The sequence below is a fragment of the Rhincodon typus genome, chromosome 33, assembly GCF_021869965.1.
Source record: "Rhincodon typus isolate 14 chromosome 33, sRhiTyp1.1, whole genome shotgun sequence".
NCBI classification, from domain to species: domain Eukaryota; kingdom Metazoa; phylum Chordata; class Chondrichthyes; order Orectolobiformes; family Rhincodontidae; genus Rhincodon; species Rhincodon typus.
Genome location: NC_063364.1, coordinates 20,451,056 through 20,472,294, shown reverse-complemented (window position 1 = coordinate 20,472,294; position 21,239 = coordinate 20,451,056). Strand labels below are relative to the sequence as shown.

Here is a 21,239-nt window from a genome sequence, read left to right as displayed (position 1 = left end):
ATTATCAAATAGCAGGGCATCTAGTCTTGGCCTGTAATTGAGTAGTTATCATGTTATGAACTCGTTAGGTTGCTTGACCCTTGAAGGGCATCGGTAAAACTAACAAAATGACATGCAGACTTCAGCTATGCACTTTCATCTTGCTACACATGAAGTGTTTAGTTTATCAAAACTATATTAATGCTTCTGTCAAGGATTGTTAACTGTTAATAAAAAAATGTTGTTGTTCAGTGCAACAGAGTAGTATACCAACTCTTTTTAAAGTTGAGTTCCTATTGATTTAGTTGGAATTTGTTGTTTGCAATGAGTTTTGCTGTGAATGCATTTAGAATTTCAGAAATCATTGTGTGAACATTTACATTCCATAATTTTTCAATATGTACAGATGATAGCCATTTAATAAAGTGAAATTCAAGTTGAATTTACTTTCTTCAAGCTGTTGGTTGTTAGCCTTTTTATATTTCTACAAGGAAATAAATATGGTTTTCATTTTTTTTTTAACTAACCTCAAAAACTACAGATCCTAAGTTATCAATGGCAAAAGACGGGGCAGTTCTTTCTTCAGTCTATGGCATACAACTTGGCTTGGGATCCCCAAGGTAAATGAATTTGCATGGTGATTTGCATGATGTCCTCAAAATGTCACTTAGTGTATATTTATTGTAATTTCAAAATATTAGTCTTATCTGTGTAGAAATTCTTACTGCAATATGCTCTTCATCTAGATTTAACTTTTTTAATGATTTATTTGAAAAAATGTATGAATCATAAACTTTTGTGGCTTAAAAAATGATTTGTTTTAATCTTTTGATTTCGATTTAATGCGTGCAAGACATCATAAGGATAAACTTTTAGTGCTTTAAGGGAAATATTAGAGAGGACATTAAGCACCCAGCAGACACAGGCTGCATTGGGATTGGAAGTAGATATTTTTGTGATGGATTGTATATTAGATTTCAAGTTCTGCAGTTTAGTAATTGTAATTTTAACAATCTTCATTTCAAATTTCTTAATTTCTGCAGTTGTAGAATGCTATTTGTTTAATAGAAGCTGCACATTCCAGTTACCTGTATAAATGGATTTTAGCAAGACTTTTGACAAGCTCTCATTTGGTAGACATTTAAAAATAAAGAAAGCCCATTGGATCAAGGGAAAGGAAGAAAGTTGAGTACACAAGTGCAGGAAACCAAGGGTAAGGCTGTAGACTTGCTCGCTGAGCCGGTGTATTTGATTGCAGACATTTTCATCACCCTGCCAGGTAACATCGTCAGTGCACCTTCGGTGAAGCGATGGTCTTCTGTCCTGCTTGTTATTTGTATGCCTCGGTTTGCTAGTGTGGTTGGCGTCATTTCTGGTTCTGTATTTTGGTGGTTTGTATACCGGGTCCAGTCAATGTGTTTGTTGATTGAACTGGACCTGATATATAAACCACTGAAAACCAGAACTGGAAGTGATGCCAATCACCCCAGCAAACCGAGGCATATAAAGCACAAGCGGGACTAAACCCCATCGCTACACTGAAGGCACACTGACAATGCTACCTAGCAGGGTGTTGAAATGTCTGCAGTCAAACACACTGGCTCGGCGAGTAAGTCTACAAACTCTTCCACAACTCGAGCTACAAATCTGCTCAAAAACTTTAAACCAAGGGTCATTGTTGACTGGTGTAGTTACTACTGAAAGATAGATTCCAGTGGTGTTCTCAAGGGCTGAGTACACGTTAATAATTTAGATGTATAGGGTTCATGACTAAGAAGATTGCAGACAACACACAAGAATTGGCTGCGTGGTTGGTGGAAGGAGGATAGCTGCACACTGCAGCAAGATATCAATGGACTAGTCAGGTGTGCAGAAGAGTAGCAAATGGAATTCAATACAGCAGTTTTCTGTGATGCATTTGGGAATGTCAAACAAGGCAAAGGAATGTGCGATCAATGGAGAATGCTGAGAGGGATAGAGGAAGTGAGGGACCTTGGAGAGAATGTCTATAGATCCCTGAAGGTACAGTGCAGGTCTAAAAGGCACATGGAATCGTTTTATTTGCTGAGATATAGAATGAAACATCAGGGAATTTGTGTTGGATCTGTATAAATCATTAATTAGGCTACAACCTGGTCACGTCATTACAGAAAGCATGTAATTGCACGAAAGAGGGTGCAGATGAGATTTATGAGTATGTTAGATGGAGTGGAAACTGCAGCTATGAATGGCTGCATAGGTTGTACTTTTCTCCTTGGAGGACCTAAGGGAAGATTTGATGTGAGTTGTACAAAATTGTGAAGACCTGCATGGAGTGGCTGTGAAGGACCTACTTAGATTAGCGGAGAGATCAGAGGCTAAGGAACTTAGATTTAAAGTGATTGCTGGAATGACTAGAGGAGAGATGAAGAAATATGTTCTCATGCGGAAAGTAGTAGATGTCTGGAACTCACTGCATGAATGGTTGTGGAGGCAAAAGCCCTAAACTCAGTTTAAAGCCTGTCTGGATACGCACATCGAGTTTCATAGACTGAGGCCTACACACCAAGTACTGGACAATGGGTTAAGGCTGGGTGACTCGTTTTCAGCTGGCCTAAACATAATGGATCAAGTGGCCTCTTACTATGCTGTAAATGTTTTATGATTCTATGTCTAGAAAGCTTGCCTATAATCTACCAGAGGTAAATCTCAGAAACCCCCAAAGATTATGCAAGAGCACAGTTGAGTTTTAGAAAGTTTAAGCTGCATAATATATTACTGCAGAGCACAGATAAGAGTTTATTTTATTATTTGTTCGGACATGTGGACTTTGCTGGCTAGATAAGCATTATTGTCCAATTCTAACTGTCTTTGAAAATGTGATGGTAACCTACCCTCTTGAGCTGCCACAGTCCATTTGCTGTAGGTTAGGGAAGGAGTTTCAGGATGTTGACCCAGCAACAATGAAGGAACAGTGATATGTTTTCAAGTTGGAATGGTCTGTGTCTTGAAGAAAGCTTGCATTTGGTGGTGTTCTTGTGTAATTCCTGCTTTTGTCCTTCTAGATGGTAGTGGTTACAGGAAGTCGCTGATTAAGGAATTGAATTTTTGCAGTGCAGCTTGCAGGTGGTACATGCTGCTGCTACAGTATGTCAGTGATAAAGAGAGTGAACATTTATGGGTATGGTGTCAATTGAGCAGGTTTCTATGCTTCTATGTCCTAGGTGGTGCCAAGTTTCTTGGCTCCAGTTGGAGCTGCCCTCATCCAGACAAATGGGAAGTATTGCGTCACACTCCTGATTTGATGATGGACCAGCTTTGAGGACTTGGAAGGAGAGTTACTTGCTGTAGAATTCTAAGCCTTTGACCTCTCCTTCTACTCATAGTATTTATATTGGGTAGTCCAGTTGAGTTTCTGGTCAGTGGTAACCCCGTGGATGTTGCTAGTGTGGGATTCAGTGATGGTAATGACAATGAATATTAGCATTACTCTTGTTTGAGATGGTCGTGTCTAGCACTGTGTGCCATGAATGTTATTTGCCATTTTTTCAAACCTGGATATTGTCTGGATCTTGCTGCATTTGGACTTGGATTGCTTCAGTATCAGGAGAGTAGTGAGTAGTGCATTGTGCAATCATCAGCAAAAATCCCCACTTCTGATCTAATAGAGGGAACTTCATTGATGAAGCACTGAAGATGGTTGGGTCTAGGACACTATGACTAACTGTTATTGATGCTGTGGAGAGGCTGAGATGACTGATCTCCAATAATTATGAACATCTTCCTTTTGTACTAGACATGACTCCAATCAGTGAAGACTTTTCCCTGGACTTGAGTATTGCTAGGGCTCCTTGATGCAGGGCTTAATCAGATGTGGTGCTAATGTCAAGAGCAGTCACTCTTCCCTCTCCCCTCTGGGGTTCTCTGTTTGGTTCAGAAATGGATAAAGGTTGTAATGAGGTCAGGACCTCAGTGATCTGATTCATTGGTTGTGGTATCACTTAGCTCTGTTGATCACTAACTGTTTGTGCTGTTTGGCACACAATTAGTCCTGTGTTGTCATTAGGTTGAAACGTCATTGTTAGGTATAGCTGGTGCTACTTCTGGCAAGCCCTTCACACTGTTCTTTAAATTAGTGTTGATAGCCTAGGTTGATGGTAGTATTGCCTGGAATATGCCAGGCCATGAGGTTTCATATTGTTTCAGAGATAGTAGGAACTGCAGATGCTGGAGAATCTGAGATAACAAGGTATAGAGCTGGATGAATACAGCAGGCCAAGCAGCATCAGAGGAGCAGGAAGGCTGACGTTTCGGGCCTAGACCCTTCTTCAAAAAATGAAGAATTTTCTGGAGAAGGGTCTAGGCCCGAAATGTCAGCCTTCCTTCTCCTCTGATGCTGCTTGACCTGCTGTGTTCATCCAGCTCTACATCTTGTTATCTCAGGTTTCATATTGTGTTTGATTGCAATTCTTCTGCTACTGATCACCCACAGTACCTCCATGGATTCCCAACCTTGAGTTACTAGAGGTTAGTAGCTATGTTTTGAAGTCCAGTTTCCAACTTTGTTGGCTTGCACACACAGTGTAGCAGCCATGTACTCTAGGACTGGACCAGCTTAGTCAGTTGTTGTGCTACCTTGCCACCATCAGTGTTTTCTCCAGGTGGTGCTCACCCACCTGCCACCCCAATCCCCTCACCACACCACCACCATCAAGTGGTAATAGCAGAAAGTTTTCTTGCCAGGTTTGAGCTAATGCCATGATACTGCACGGACTAGTAATCCAGAACCTCAGGCTAAATGTTTGAATCCTACTTTGGCAGATGGTGAACTATTCAATTCAATTAAATCTTGAATTAACGTTAACCTAATGGTGAAAATGTAAACACTGTTAATTGTCTTTAAAAACCCATCTGCATCACTAATATCTTTTTAAGGAAGAAAAGCTACTGCCTTCCCTGGTTTGGTTTACGCATGAATCCAGATTCACAGCAAAGTGGTTGACCATTAAGTATCCTGTGAGCAATTATGGATGGATGATAAATGCTGCTTCGCCAGCAGTGTCCACATTCCATGAATGAATAAAGAAAAGTCAACGTTGAGGACTCCCAGGGTAACTCCCCCTGACTGTGTATGCCACTATGCTACATCCTCTAATTGCTTTATACTGCCAGTGGAATAAGACATACTCATTGGTGATGTCTAGAACATTATCTGTCTGTAAAGTTTGATTCTGTGAGTATGATCATGCTAGATTTGTCTGCGAGTTCTCTCAATTTTGGTACCAACCCCCAGATATTAGAAAGGAGGATTTTTGCAGTGTCAGTGGGCTGAATTTGCCATTGTTGTTTCTGGTGTCAAGGTTTATGCCAGATGGTCCACCCAGTTTCATTCCTTTTTTTGACTCTTTAGCAATTGATTACAACTAAGTGGTTTCCTAAGCCATTTCAGATGACAGTTGAGAATCAACCACATTGCTGTGGGTCCGGAGTCGTATGTATACTAGACCAAGAGCAGCAAATTTCTTTCCCTAATGTGCATTAGTGACTCAAATGGGCTTTTAAAACATTTGACAATGGTTTTGTGGCCATCATTAGACCTTCTAATTCCAGATTTTTAAATTCAAATTCCATAATCTTTTGTGGTGGGATTAGAGTCTTCAGCACACTACCTAACCTTTGGATTTCTAGTCCAGCAACAATACTATTATGCCATTACTTTCCCTTTACCTGCTGCTTTTCCATATCATGCTGTTCTACCCGTTACGCAGAAACTTTCAAATCACTTGGAATCAACTGGGAAGAATCCCAGACTAACAATTCATTTTGACTATCCATGCTCCATTACTGTCTTGGGAGTGTTGCGTGTGTGCCTACATTAGGCATCAGATTATGAGTGCCAGGGTAGCCTTGACTTGAATCTGACCCTCCATTTCTGTGCATATAATCTTAACTCCAAATAAATCCCAAACCCTAATGCTTAATTGAGTTTACATTTATTGCAATTTTCTTTCTTTTTTTAGGTAACCAGTTATTGACAGCTACAGATTATCTACAATTGTGGTCACCCCCCCCTGCTGACATTTTAAAAGAAGAAAGTAGTCCTGCTGAGAAATTTAGATTAAATCCAGATTTAAATGATTGGAAATGTATCTGGCAATGCAAGTAAGAATCCAATTAAACCTAATTCCCTTCAAGTTTAATTCTTCTTTTGTTCAAAGCCAGAAGTCACATGACACCAAGTTATAGTCCAACAGGTTTATTTGAAGTCACAAACTCTTGGAGCACTGCTCAGATTTGGTTTAACATCTCATTCAAGTGGTATCATCTCTTGAGAATAACACTTCTAACACTGAAGTATCAGCCTGATTTATGTGCGCAAACCTCCAGAATAGCACATGAGGCTGTAACTTTTGACTGAGCTGAGAATGCAACCACTGTGCCAAGTTTGGCACTTTGTTATCTTTAAGAACCATTATTTACTTGAAATAATAAGTATCCAGAAAATAAATGATTGCAATTCATATTAATGCAATTTAACTTTTGGAGTAATGATAAGTTGCATAACCAGTTAAAAAAAAAAATTCAGTCAATTTAAGACAAAACTTGAACTGTTTGATCAGACATTAACATATCTCATTTTGTCCATATAGGACTGCTATTCCAATATATCTCATGAAATGGTCCCCTGATGGAGAATACTTTGCAACAGCAGGGAAAGTAAGATTTTGTAAAAGACTTTTTGCCTGATCAATCAATCACATTTATTTTGTGTTTTAGCATCAGCAGTATGTTTCAAAATACAAGTACAAAGATAAGATTACTAGCTGCATTTGTGAAACATTGAATTTTATTTGTAGTACTTAGTTTTTGAATGTGTTTACTAATTCTGGTTATGTCACCGCAAGCACTTTTTCTGTTGTTTTATATGCAGGATGACTCCCTTCTAAAAGTATGGTATCTTACCACTGGCTGGAAGTCTGCTGTTATAGGTGCAGATGCATTCGGGGAAAAGAATGCTTCTTCAGCTGTACATTTTTCCTTTGTGTATCTGGCACATCCTCGTGCAGTAACAGGATTTTCATGGCGGAAGACTAGTAAATATATGCCAAGGTTAGAGACATGCTCGCTTCATCACAGTAAATGTCAGTTGGAATTGAAAATTTGATATTTGGCTTTTGAACAGCCTGAGAAAGCCAGTAGCACTACATTGAAATCTAAACTGCTACAGCGTACAGAGAGGTGTTCTTGAGTTTTTACAAAGACGTCATACAGGAACCTTTTTGTTTTGATTCTGGTCTTTTACATACTTGATGTAACGTACTTGTTGTTGAGAGAGGATGAAAAAGTATTTGATTTGCAGTGTTGCTATCCTTCACCTTGAAAACAAAGTTCAAAAAGAAATTCCATATTCAAAGCCTGTTTGTGATAAGTTAACTGTCTAACCATGATTAAGGATAATTCAATTGACCTCAGTTCCCTTAGTTTACTGGTGGGAAAATCAGCTGCAGTTCTCAGTCCAGGTTGTTAAACAATGGAATTGCCCATAAGTGTGGACATTAGCTGAGAACAGGATTATGAGAGCTTCCTGCATATTGGACAACTTTTTCCCATTTCTGTGAATGGTTGCACATGATTAGAGAGAAATAGAGAGCATATACTGAATTGCTGAATGGTATTCTTTAGAAAAGTGTGATTCTACTTGTACAAGTAAGGCCTCAACCTTTTTATCATTTGAAGTTCAAATATAGTGCAAAGTATAGCTGATATTTCGATGACGTCAAGTCAAAAATACTTAACATACGCAAAACGAGATTCTAATATATAGTCTTGTCCAGTTTTCCAAAGCCTTATTCTTGCTTTTATTTTTCTGTGACTGATTGTGTGCTGCAGAATGACTGCAGTAGAATAGAAGAGACTTCTACACTGTATTTGGAGTGTATGAGATTCCAATATATTCTATCTCCAGAAGTTCTGTGTGCAATGTACTACTGACTTCATGTCAAGATGGTGTCTGTCGGCTGTGGGCTGAAACCTTATTGCCAGAAGACAGTCTTCTTGGAGGACAAATGACGACAGAATCTACCATTAGTACTTCAACCAGCAATCTTCCTCACGGTGGAAGTCAAAAAGACAAAATTCAGCATGCTCTGGAGGTAATCGTTTTAAGGACTTAAAATGGAAAGAGTTCCAAATGAAATCGTAAACAATGAATATGCTTTGTTTAATTTATGCTGATTAACAGATATAAGTCTAGTTTGCTTGTTCCATGCCCTGCCAGTTGAATTCTTCATAGTTACTACTTGTCTTGGGAGAAATGCCTTTTCTGCCTGAATCAATATGCTAAAGGAGGGAATTGTATCTTTTTTCTTTATCTATGCTAATTTTGAAATAAGTACAACAATTTACAATTCCAATTTGTCTTTTTTAAGAACTATGAGGCAAATTCTGGGAAGCCCTGTGCCAACAGCAGGGTTTTGCACACATTACTGTACAAAATGTACATATCATCCTAAAAGATGTCAGTGATAGTTACCACAAATTATTTATGATTGCAAATACAATACTCTTAAGTTTAGTATATATGTGCTACTGTTTCTTTGTTGCCAAAATTGATAAGGCATTGAATTGCTAATCTAATGTTTATAAAAGATGGCATGTAAGTTTTTAAATACAGTAAGTTTTTAGAGTGGAGCCATTTTCGAAGTAGCAAAGGAAATGAAATCATAGCACCTTGATTAAAAGTGGGCATCTAACCTAAACATTGAACTCCAATGTATTGTCAATTCTACTTTTTCATTGCACAAAAAAACTAAATATTGTTTCTTGCAGCCTCCCCATGGCATTTCTCACTTAATGTGGAGTTTGGTTGTGATATTTGATATAAGCATACTCCTGGTCTGTGAAAGGATTACATTGAGGATAATGCTGATGAATGTGGTACAGTCTTCAAATTGAAAGCAGTAGACATTGAGACCTGTAAAGATGTGTTTATTTAATACTGGAAATGTGGTGAACTGCTTTGTGCAAATTATTTTGTTCCTGATTCTGATTTACAATGTATTCTGGATTCTGGAAGAATTTATTTTGTTTAGTCAAGTAATAACTATCGCTTCAAAGAACATAAATGCCCTGCATGTTTATGCTGCAGCTTCCTTTTTGCCAGTCTTGCTCTTCTTGGACCTGTACTGTTTTAGACTTAGAAAATTTGGTAGCTTAGCCTGGATTCTAGAAACTATATAATAAAGTAGAGTGACGTGAAGGTGAGACTGCTGTATTCTTGGAATTTTAAACCTTCAGTAATATTTTAAGAGTAGCTCTAACCTCCTGTGAGAGTCCTAGTGGAACTTTTCCTTAAGTTAAACTCAGGTTACAGAATGCAGCCTAGAAACCTGAAGAGCTGGATTTTAATTGAGAGGACCAGGCTTGAGAGGTATTAAAATGTTTAGTATTTTTTGCCTCTTTCTTTATTCATGTATTCAGCCGGATCCCAAAACAGATAACAGTTGAAAACAATATGTTTAAAAAGAAGACAAAAGGATGGATTAGTTAAAATGACAACTCCCTGAATAATTTGAAGAGAAAATATATAACTGAATTGTTTGATGTTTCTTTCATAATTTTGCAACTTTTGTCAATAGTTGAGTAAATCAATTGATTGTTCATTTCAATGATAAATGCTGAATGAGTCATTCAATCTCAAACTAAACTAGACCTACCTGCCTGCTCCTGGTCCATATCCCTCCGAACCTTTCCTATTCATGTACTTATCCAAATGTCTTTTAAATGTTGTAATTGTACCCGCATCCACAACTTCCTCTGGAAGTTCTTTCCACACACGAACCACCCTCTGTGTTTTAAAAAAACATTGTCCCTCGTGTGTTTTTTCAATCCCTTCTCTCACCTTAGAATTGTGCCCCCTAGTCTTGAAATCCCCCATCCTAGGGAAAAGACGTCTAATATTAACTCTATCAATACGACTCATTTATTTTATAAACTTGTAAATTTTTCTTGTCAACTTGTAGTATTCAGGAATCCCTTTGTCTCCAAGACCCTATAGTACAATAGGGGTCATTTAGCTAGTTGGCTGGATGGCTGGACTGCATTGCCGAGTAATCCCAACAGTGTGGGCTCAATTCCTGCACCATGTGAGGTTACCATAAGGACTCTCCTTCTCAATCTCTTCCCTTTCATGTGACATGATGATCTTTTGGTTAAATCACCACCAGTCATCTCTCTTTATTGAGAAACAGCCCTGTGATCCACTACGACTATGTTATCTTTACCTTTCTATAACACAGCACCCTGAGTAAGATTTCATGCAGAAAGTGATGTATGTTGTTAGTGGCTGTTTTGCATTTAATGATCAAATCCTAGTTTGTCATTTGTTAATACTGTCTGGAAGACCGTGCAAGTTATTTTTAAATTGTTTTGGTTCATGCCAGCAGGTTTTAAATTTGGATTCTTAACCTACTAGAAGAATAAATATTAGTGCGCTGTTAATTGTGTTTTTGCAGACAATCCACCATTTGAAACATCTAAGAAATCGTCGCAGATCCTCAGTTCTGGCTGCCCATATTGAAGTGTTGCCGAGCCAATTGGAATCGCATGAAGCCCACAGACAGATTTCACACTATGTGAATGCACTCTGTCACTTTCATATTGCAGCGAGTATTAATCCGAATACAGGTCAGGATTAGTTAGAGTAGAACTGTAATTGCTTTTACCATACTAAAATAATCAACCCAGTTTAACAGAAACTAATTGACTGTTGAAAGTAATAGTAAATTTCTTGTGGCTGATATTTTATAGCTGTTGATTTTAAGCCTCCAGGACTTGGTGGGACAATATTTGTGAGAATTTAAAATCAGCTGATTCAGTTTTCTGCTCCTAAATTATTTACAAGCCACCTAGTGATATTTTTATCTGCACCAGCTTTGGAGACAGCTTTACAGGCAGCTTAGGGCCAGATTTAATTCGAAAGGTCATGGCTCACATCTCAATCGGTGAGTTAACAGGATTTTAATGATCGTTTGCAGAGAAACATGCTTGTGTAAAATCACCTGAAAAAATTTGCATGAGGCAGTAAGTGTGCCAGAAGAGACCAGAACAAGTAACATTTGTCATTCTCTGGTAGGAATGTTTTTCCTGATACCAGAAGAAAACTTTTATCACCCTTGGCTTGATGGTCATTTCCATCTTAACCTTCTGATGGGGATCTTGTACTTAATTTACCCTGAGGCCGGTTATATTGGATCATGGTGGTTTCTGGAACTCATTACAATTTCCACTTCAACCCTTTTATTGCTCCCAACAGCTGACCTTGATGTAAAGCCTACCAGTTTTGGTTGGAAGTACAATTTCAAATATATTAAAATGAGGAAGTGTTCAAGGGATGGCCATTGAACTTAAACTAGAGATTACTCTAAAGGTGACATTTAATCAATTCTGCTCTGTTACGAAGCAAGATTTGAAATTGATTGGAAATGTTTAGAATGTAGGTGTGTTGGGTTGCAGTTGGAGGTTTAAGTTGGAAAACCCGATGGAAGGGTGTTTTTCTGAATGGAGACCAGTAACTAGTGGTGATCCACAGGGACCAGTCTGAGGCCCTCTGTTGTTTTTAGTATATATAAATGATCTGGAGGAAAATGTGGGTGGTCTGATTAGTAAGTTTGCGGATGACACAAAGATTGGTGGAGTTGCTGGTAGTGCTGATGGTTGTCAAAGGATGCAACAGGCTATAGATAGATAGGCGACTTGGGTGCAGGAAAGGCAGATGGAGTTTAATCCAGACAAATGTGAGGTGATGCATTTTGAAGGATCAAGTTTAGGTGTGAATTATACCGTAAATGGCAGAACCCTTAGGAACATTAACATACAGATGGATCTGGGTGTGTAGGCCCACAGTTCCCTAAAAGTGGCAACACAGATGACCAAGATAATTTAAGAAGGCATATGGCAAGCTTGCCTTCATCACCCGGGGCATGGAGTACAAGAGTTGGCAAACCATGTTGCAGCTATGTAACATCCTTGTTAGGGACCATTTGGAGTATTGTGTGGTGTTTTGGTCGCCACACGACCAGAAGGATGTGGAAGCTTTGGAGAGAGCACAGAGAAGGTTCACCAGGATGTTGCCTGGTCTCGAGGGCATTGGCAATGAGGAAAGGTTAAAAAGACTAGAATTGTTTTCACTGGAAAGATGGCGGCTGAGAGGAGATCTGATGGAGGTCTACAAAGTTATGAGAGGCATAGATAGGATGGGTAGTCAGAGGCTTTTTCCCAGGGTTGAAGTTTCAATTACAAGGTGGCACAGGGTCAAGGTGAGGGGGGAAAGGTTAAGGGAGGGGAAAGTTTTTCATGCAGAGAGTGGCAGAAACCTGGAATGCACTGCCAGAAGAGGTGTGGAAGTCGGCACCTTGGTGACATTAAAGAGGCATCTTGATGATTAAATGAATAGAGAAGGAATAGAGGGATATGGACTGAATAAGGACAGAAGGTTTGTTTTTTAGTTCAGTTAGGGCACGATGATTGGCACAGGCTTGGAGGGTCGAAGAGCCTGTTCCTGTGCTGTACTTCTCTTCTGTCCTCTTTGTTCTTTTGTTCCTCAGGTTTACAAGCATAGGTTCAAAAAAGATTTACTAACGATGATGAGATCTTAAAAAAGCCAAGTGCCACTTGTTTGGTTTAACTTGATTTTGATGCCTAATATGATGCCTAGTTGGATATGAAAAAATATTTCCATTAAATACATAATGTGGAACATAAGTTTTCAATTGTTATGCAGATATTCCATCAGCGCTAGCTGGCACAGCTTTTAACATTGAAGAGGGAGGTGGAAATTTTGTAGTTCACTGGCTGAACAATAAAGAACTACATTTTACGTCGTCTATGGAAATATTCATGGAGCAATTGAGAAAGCTCACAGATCAGGAGACAGAGGATGAAGTTGATACAGCCAGTCAGAATGGATTGAAAATGAAACTGGACACCAGTGAGCAAGGCAAGTAAAATGTATGCGTTCTATCACGTAGATGAACTGAATTTAATCTAATGCAGGGCTTGATTTTTAATTGATTTTTTGTGTGTTTTGTTAAGGTTTTCTGTCCATCCATTTGGCCTGCAGAAAGAAAGATCAAACACTAGGCATTCAGATTTTGCTTTAATGATGTGAACATGATTTGATAGCAATTGATCTAATTGGTTATTTAAAAACTAAAATTAAATGTTGTATGCTGTTTGCTCTCGATTGGGTAAAATTAGTTCTATCCCTTCACCATTAGAAAAAATATTGTCCTACTTTGGAATTGCCTAGCTTAAAAAATATGATTGATATCCACTCTGTATTGCCACAGATTGTGTTAAACCACAGAAAAGCAAACCCAGCTCCATCATCATAATCTCGATTTTCTGGACCAGCTATAGTTGTACTCTGAGTTCTGGATATTAAGCCATTGTATGCTTTCGCTTTAGTGCATTTAGTTTGTCAGGCTGGCATCATACTGGAATCCCTTGCAGCAATCATTAGATGTTAGTCTCATCTGCTTTTAATCCTTTGTGCTTTGAGGTGGAAGTTAGCATTCTTGTCCTGCAGTTCTCAGTCCTTTTGTGTGATATATCTATATATGAAACCAGATATTTCATTCTGGTTGGGTAATAAAAGATGACAATGGGAGGAATAAGTAAAATGTATTGATGGTGGAAGGAAGAATATAATCGGTTACAATGTACAAAGCACATTCTTAACCTTTTCATGTGCTGCATTTCCTCCCCAGTCCATCCCTGGTGTTACTGTCTCCTTACTGAATCATAGTGCTATAGGAACTGGTCCTTTGTGGCTAAATGGCAGCCAATTATTTGGACTAGACCATCTAAGTCACATATTTCACCTACACACAGGATGATGTTTTTCTTAGTTAAAATTAGTTCACACTAATTATTAAAAGATTTAAAGTGAATTGTAATATTAAATAGTTGTTGTAAAACAGTGGATTGGAAAATTAGTTAATGAACTTTGGAAAACTACTGAAAAGTTTTTTTAAAAAAAATCTGCTTTCTCTAAATTCATGCAATGAGTTTTACAGTCGAACAGAGCATTAGTGTTTATTACACGTGAAGAACAAAGCTTGCAATATCTGTTGGAATGTAAAAACAAGCAGATTTTTTTGGTCAGTTAATGACATACTAATCAAGTTGTAGGACGCGCAGCTTTGAATTATTTTGTTTTTAGTGGATTGTTAGTTTCGAAGAAAACTAGCACTTTTTTTTTAAAAGAAGTTCAGCCCCTGCAAAATGTGTGCTTTCAGTGCAAAATGAATTGCTAACTGCATGATATTGGATAATTTTCTATCAAATCATGAGATTCTCTTTTTAAAATAGACATTTTGTCCTGTTGGAACAACTTTGTACTTGAAAATTAATTCTTCTAATCTGGATAGCTAACTGTGGAGCGCACTGAGGCTCAAAGTAACTAAGACATGGTTATTTTAATTACTTGGGCGTATTTGAAGTTATACACAGTTTCTTGCACTGTAATACACAACATTTTTATTTCTGTTTTGTTACAGAACAAGATGAAACTTCAGAGAAAGGATCAGAGTATGAGAATGAAGAGGCTGAACAAGATGGGAACACTAAAGTATCTACATCATCAGTTGCGGGAATTTCAATGCCCACTATATTGTTAGATCGAAAACTTGAAACACTGCAAACAGAATGGAACAGGAATGCTGATATGCTGTTTACAATCCATCCCGTAGATGGCTCATTTTTAGTATGGCATGTAAAGTATTTAGATGAATATCACCCAGGAATATTCAGACAAGTCCAGGTACAGATAAAATATTTTTTAAAATAGTTCTTTAAATTGTAAGTCCACATTTTAAAGGCCATATTTGCTAATTTGATACAAAATGACAGATGCTTAGAAATTGTGATAAAAGTTCAGTTGGGTGTTTAGAAGCTTACTGCAGTAAAACAAGTATAAATCCATTGTGATCAATCATTTTGTGTTAAAATACTAATTACCTGCTTTTGTTTTCAAAGAGGTCTGAGTAGTCTTTACTCTAGGTTAATCAGTATCTTACTAACCTCAAATTGATTTGTAATTTATTTTCAAAGTGGTATTGTATTATGATGCACAAACTACATTGAATTTTGACTGTAACAATGTCTGCCTTAAATCAGGCCTTCCATTTTTAGACTCTTGAATGTCACAATATGTTTATTTTAAATTTCCACTTTTCTTTCAAAGAGATTTTTACAGGGACATGTTTTGCCTACTACAAATCCCAGTGCTAACATTAGACCAGCATCTTTGTCTTGTTGACTTTGAATTTATTAGTAATCATGTATCTTTTTTCTGTTGGTTGTCAAGCAAAAAGAAAGGCAATTTTAAATTAGTATTTACCGTAATTTTCTTATTCTCTGGGTCTGGTCTAAAATGAAGGCAAATATTGTTTTAACTTTCATTCTGTTCCTAAAGTTTTAATTTCAGCAGTATATATCCCCAAAGGCTTCAGGCATCCTCCAGGTTTCACTAGAGCATGGATAACAGAAAAAGTGTTTTCTTCAGCTGTATAGCATGTTGGGTCAGTTGGCTGGATGGCTGGCTTGCAATGCAGAGTGATGTGAACATGGGTTGAATTCCTGTGTTGACTGACTTTACCATGTAGGTCCTAACTTTTTAACCTCACCCTTCACTTGAGGCATGGTGACCCTCAGGCCCTCAGGTTAAACCGCCACCAGTCATCTCTCTAGTCAGAGAGCAGTCCTGTAGGGCTGCGGCAACTTTATGGTGTGTTGAAGCGAAATGGTTTTAGCAGCTCAAACTGAGATCTAGAATAGTTCAGTAAAGTCCTTAAAATCCATGAATTTAAACCTACACAATTGGCCTAGAAATTTCTGAGAAATTAATGATGAGTTTAATGTGCACACCGTTGCTAGTGTGGAAATAACTCAACAAATTTTGAACATATGACCAAGGAGCAGTAATAAGCCACTCAGGCCCTTGAACCTACTCTGGTTTCAGTAAGATCCTGGCTGATACGATTATAACCTCAAAACTGCATTCCTACCTATTTCTAATAACGTTTCAACCCCTTGCTCCCACTGCTGGTATAATTATGGTGGAGTGGACGTGAGCAGGTATATGCTGAGCAGACCATCTACTGGATTTAATATGCCTTCTTGCCTTCAAACTCTTCAAGATGTGTTAAATCCAACCCTTACAGTTTCCCAGGCCAGATGAACAGCATATTTTAGTTCTCTTTCCTAATTAATTCAATTCATTGATTTAGACCCCCTACGCAATAGGGGCGGCACGGTGTCTCAGTGGTTAGCACTGCTGCCTCATAGCGCCAGGGACCCTTCGCATTGCCTTTGTGATAATAACTCCATAAGATTTCGAGTAGTCATGGACAAGGACAAAAGTGGCCCTCAGGTGGGAGTGCTTAATTGGGCAAGGGCTAATTACATCCACATTAGACAGGAACTGGAGAATGTGGATTGGGAACAGTTATTTGAGGACAAAGCTACATCTGACACGTGGGAGGCTTTTAAAGACCAGTTGATTAAAGTGCAGGACATGCATGTCCCTGCAAAACTGAAGGGTAGCAATGGCAGGATTCGGGAACCATGGATGACAAGGGAAATTGTAAGCTTAGTCAAAAGGAAAAAGGAAGCATACGATTGGTCTAGGCAGCTATAAACTGACGAACCATTGAGGAGTATAAAGAAAGGAGGAAGAGTCACGAAGCCTAAAAGCAGCCATGAAATGTCTTTAGCAGACAGGGTCAAGGAGAATCCCAAGGCTTTTTATGCATATATTAGAACAAAGTAAGTAGCAAGGGAAAGAGTAGGCCCATTCAAGGGCAAAGGAGGGAAGTTATGCATGGAGCCACAGGAAGTGGGGGAGATCCTTAATGAGTACTTTTGTGTCAGTGTTCACCAAGGAGAAGGACATGACTGATGTTGAGGTCCAGGATGAGTTTGTGAATATTCTAGAAAATGTCAGTATATTAAGGGAGGAAGTTTTGGGCATCCTAATTTGCATTAAGGTAGAAAGTCCTCAGGACCAGATGGGATCTATCTGAGGTTACTGTGGGAGGCAAGGGAAGAAATAGCTAGGGCATTAGCAGAAATGTTCACATCCTCTTTGATCACAGGTGAAGTTCCAGAGGACTGGAGATTAGCCAATGTTGTTCCCTCCTTTAAGAAAGGAAGCAAGGATAATCCAGGAAATTATAAGCTAGTGAGCCTGACGTCTGTGTGTGAAAGCTCTTAGAGAAGATACTGAGGGACACGATATATGCACTTTTGGAAGAAAATGGACTAGTTAGTGACAGGGAGCATGGTTTTGTATGGTGAAGGTCATGTCTCACCAGCTTGATTGAATTTTTCAAAGAGGTGACAAAGATTTTAGATGAGGGACTGAATAAGAGTGCTGAAGAAGGGTAATACCCAAAACGTTGACTTCTCCTTCCTTCTAGATGCTGCCTGGCTTGCTGTGTTCTTCCAGCCTCCTGTTTGTCTGCCTACATATTGAGCCCTGTGTGCAAATTGTAATTGTGCTGTTATTAGGATTCATGTTATCCCATTTGTACAAGTTGCAAAAATGTCAATTTAACATTATTGTTAGTGTGGCAATTTTTTAATGAATGTTTTAGTAGTAGTGAGGCAACATTTCCCAGAATCCTCATTGGAATTTGATACAAGCTGCTTTTTAAGATTAATTTGATTGTACACCTAAGTTATTTAAAAAAAAATCTATGCCAGATTTAGTCATTGCCTTCGATGTTGAAAATCTTTCTTTGTAAGATGATATTTTTGACAGACAACGGATGGCTTTGAATTGTCTTATTAGCTGAAGCCAGTAGACTAGTTGGGTAGCTGTTTTGGGAGCTGGTACCGACACAGTGGGTCAAATGGCCTCCTGTACTGTGAATTCAATGATAAAATATCTAATTTCAGTTGATATCACAGTTAACAAACAAAACATCAAGGTCCAATTTAAAAGGTGTGTTAAAAACAGACTCAATGCTTAAAACCCAGAAGGAAGCCGTTTGACTTATCATGTCTGTGCTGGTCGTCAAAACATTTCAAATTTCTCCAGAAATATCTAAAAGGGAGCTGTCAAGGACAAAACAATCCATTAAGTTGAATCATTGAAAGTAAATTTTTCAAAAGATGCAAAATTGGGCATATAAACTTCGTTCATTTGGAGGTGTCCAACCTGGCAGTTATGATGCTTCAGTAGAAGGAATCAAAAGATCATATAATGAAACTGGAACAGTTCTCCATTTATGTGGGACTACATTATTGTTTAATTACAATTTATTCATCTAATCGTTTATGTTACACAGCTTTCACTCTTCTGTCCCAATGCACATTCTTAATTGAATGTTGGATACAATTCTGCGAGTATGCTACGTAAAAGTATGAGCACTTTCATTAAGTAATTTATTTAAAAGTATTTAATTTAGACTTTCATATTACTTCCTGCTTTCAAAATGACTGCTATGTATTTGAATGTGTATTCTATTTTGTAATGATGCAGGATGATATGGTGGCGCAGAATGCCAAGTAATTATCTTCCGTTCTAAGGCAGGGCTCAATTAAAAATTACTTTAATCATATGCTGCCTTTGTGGTGTACAGTTCGGATGCAGCTTTGCTCTGAAAGGAGACTGTCTATATTGGCTGTAATATTTGTATCAAAAGTTACCCTGGCATTTGCTGTTGTGTAAAAAATGTGCTTAATTTTCTTATGGTATCATCTGTACATAATTTTAGCAATCTTGTGACTAGTGAATGCGTACTGAATAATCAATTGTAAAGAAAGACTTTTGCAACAAAGCTAGTACCAGCTAGTAACTACATATAAGTGGCCCCAATGTTCCCCTTGACAGGCAAAATAACTTACTAATTCAGATTTTTGTTTGGAACAAACTCAGTAGTAATTAACAGATTGTGTCAATTTTTGATTCAGTTAAGCCTGACACAGGAATCATCAGGAGTATGTGACTAATTGCATTTTCACACAAAAACTGAGAAAGAAATTGAGTAACAATATGTTTCGGGTATAATGCATAGTATTTTCCATTGTTCTCTGAATTTGAATGATATGTTAGTTAAGGAAACATATGATTTTTGTTGAATCAGAGATAGTAGGAACTGCAGATGCTGGAGAATCTGAGACAACAAGGTGCAGGGCTGGATGAACACATGCTGCTTGGCCTGCTGTGTTCATCCAGCCCTGCACCTTATTGTCTCATATGATTTTTGTTAATCTGTTTTAATCACTAAATTACTGAGTATTTTCATGTAGTGTCCAATATATTTTGCAAACTTCTGTTTAATTCCAACTTCAGAACTTCTTCCCCCTCCAACTTCTACTTCAGTCTCTCTTTAAAGCCTACTTCAAACCTCACATTTTAACTCTATCTTTGATTATTTCCCTTAACTTTGCCTCCTTTGCTTGACATTTCTGATTATTTCTGTGAAGATCTTTGATATAGTTTGCTGTGTTAAAGGTTCATGGCAAATGTAATTTCTTTTATTTCCTCCAGCAAGAATATATTTTGTAAATTATGCAGAAACATGCATGACAACTAAAAATGTCTAATTCACATTTGCATTATAGGTTGCGTTTTCATCACGGATTCCTGTTGCTTTTCCTACTGGTGATGCTAATTCGCTCAGCAAAAATATCATGATGTATGCATGTACTGCTAAAGATGCTAAGAACCTTCCGAATAATGATCCTAATCTCAATGGGATGACCCATTTTGTGAATAGCTCAAAATTAAATATCATCACTCCAGCAGTTATGATGATTTCAAAGCATGTTGATGGATCGTTAAACCAGTGGGCAGTAACTTTTGCTGAAGAATCTGCTTTCACCACAGTTCTAATGGTATCGCACAAGTTTAGATATTGTGGACATCGTTTTCATCTGAACGACTTAGCTTGTCATTCGGTGCTACCGCTTTTGTTGACCTCTTCCCATCACAATGCGCTAATGACTCCTGAAACTGACTTTGGTGAAAAGGAAAAACCTGTGGTAGAACTTGTAAAGCCCTTAAAAGGGCCAACTTCACAGCAAGTTAAAAATGCTGCTACAAGAACATTTCATGATCCTAATGCCATCTACAGTGAGCTGATACTTTGGCGTATGGACCCAATAGGACCTTTGTCATACTCTGGAGGAGTTTCAGAGCTGGCACGTATCAATTCCTTGCATACTTCAGCTTTTTCAAATGTGGCCTGGCTTCCAACATTGATCCCAAGCTATTGTCTCGGTGAGTTTGATTTAAATCAGTTTTGCTACATTCTGTTTATTAAAAAGAGTTAATTGTGAGCATGCTAGTCAGAAATTAATTGTACCTTTTTATCATGCTGTTACAGTTTCAAATGGTTTTCCTAGTTATCAAGAACATTAAGCATCATTAAACTTCACTTGCCCTTGGTAAGATAGGTAATTCATCATGGAAAATTGAAGATATAATTGTCCTTTTCCAAGTCTGTTTTACTCTTCAATTCCCTCATCTGTTTATCTTCATTTTTCCTTAATGTCAGCTTTTATCAGAATCCCTTCAGTGTGCTGCTTTGGTTTTTTTTTAAAAAGGTAAACCATATGAAAAGATGATTACAATATTTTGGCATCTTAAACACTGGTTTATAAGAAAGTGTTTTTCTTCAAGCGTTAAATGACACATTTAATAAATTAAATAACGAAAGCAGCCAATGACTCCCAGAGAAGGATATTTTTATTTTTAAACCTGGAAAGTGGAAATTGTTGCAGTGGCTAAAGCATCAAACAATGTAAGCAAGTCAACAAGCTAGCAGGAACCTGCCAACTACCATATAAGCCGGGATGTTCTTCAAACTAGATGGGAAATCCCTATTGAACCCAATGGCATGCAATTTTATTTTCCAACATGCTAGATGACTGAGGATTTAACTCCTTGCTCTGGCTTAAAAGGCCAGAATGTGGCTTTCACATGCTGCCTGAAACCCTCTAAGATCATCAAGTAGGGATTGGCAGGAATTCATGGACTGGAAAATCTCTAAGTACACACCTTTTTAAAGGCTGCTTATTTGCCTGCTGCAGCTTCTTCCCCCATGAGTCATAAGGTTAAAACTTTATATCCCCTCAGTGTCCAAAATATATATCAAATGTGAAGTTTTTTTGTCAAGCTGCTGTTGAGACATTATGAGATAACAAGGTGTAGAGCTGGACGAACACAGCAGGCCAAGCAGCATCAGAGGAGCAGGAAGGCTGACGTT

General features: G+C 38.1%; 1 protein-coding gene across 3 annotated transcripts in view; it reads left to right on the top strand.

Annotated features, from left to right (window-relative positions):
- Positions 1 to 21,239, top strand: part of dmxl2 (Dmx-like 2) — a 122,041-nt gene that overhangs the window by 27,139 nt on the left and 73,663 nt on the right. For all 3 annotated transcript variants that reach the window (XM_048616014.1, XM_048616013.1, XM_048616015.1), the window contains 9 exons: positions 521 to 599; positions 5,979 to 6,120; positions 6,609 to 6,675; positions 6,890 to 7,068; positions 7,925 to 8,111; positions 10,473 to 10,644; positions 12,740 to 12,955; positions 14,520 to 14,782; positions 19,594 to 20,251. In XM_048616014.1, the coding sequence (XP_048471971.1) occupies positions 521 to 599; positions 5,979 to 6,120; positions 6,609 to 6,675; positions 6,890 to 7,068; positions 7,925 to 8,111; positions 10,473 to 10,644; positions 12,740 to 12,955; positions 14,520 to 14,782; positions 19,594 to 20,251 (1,963 nt within the window). The remainder of the gene's footprint in view (positions 1 to 520; positions 600 to 5,978; positions 6,121 to 6,608; positions 6,676 to 6,889; positions 7,069 to 7,924; positions 8,112 to 10,472; positions 10,645 to 12,739; positions 12,956 to 14,519; positions 14,783 to 19,593; positions 20,252 to 21,239) is intronic.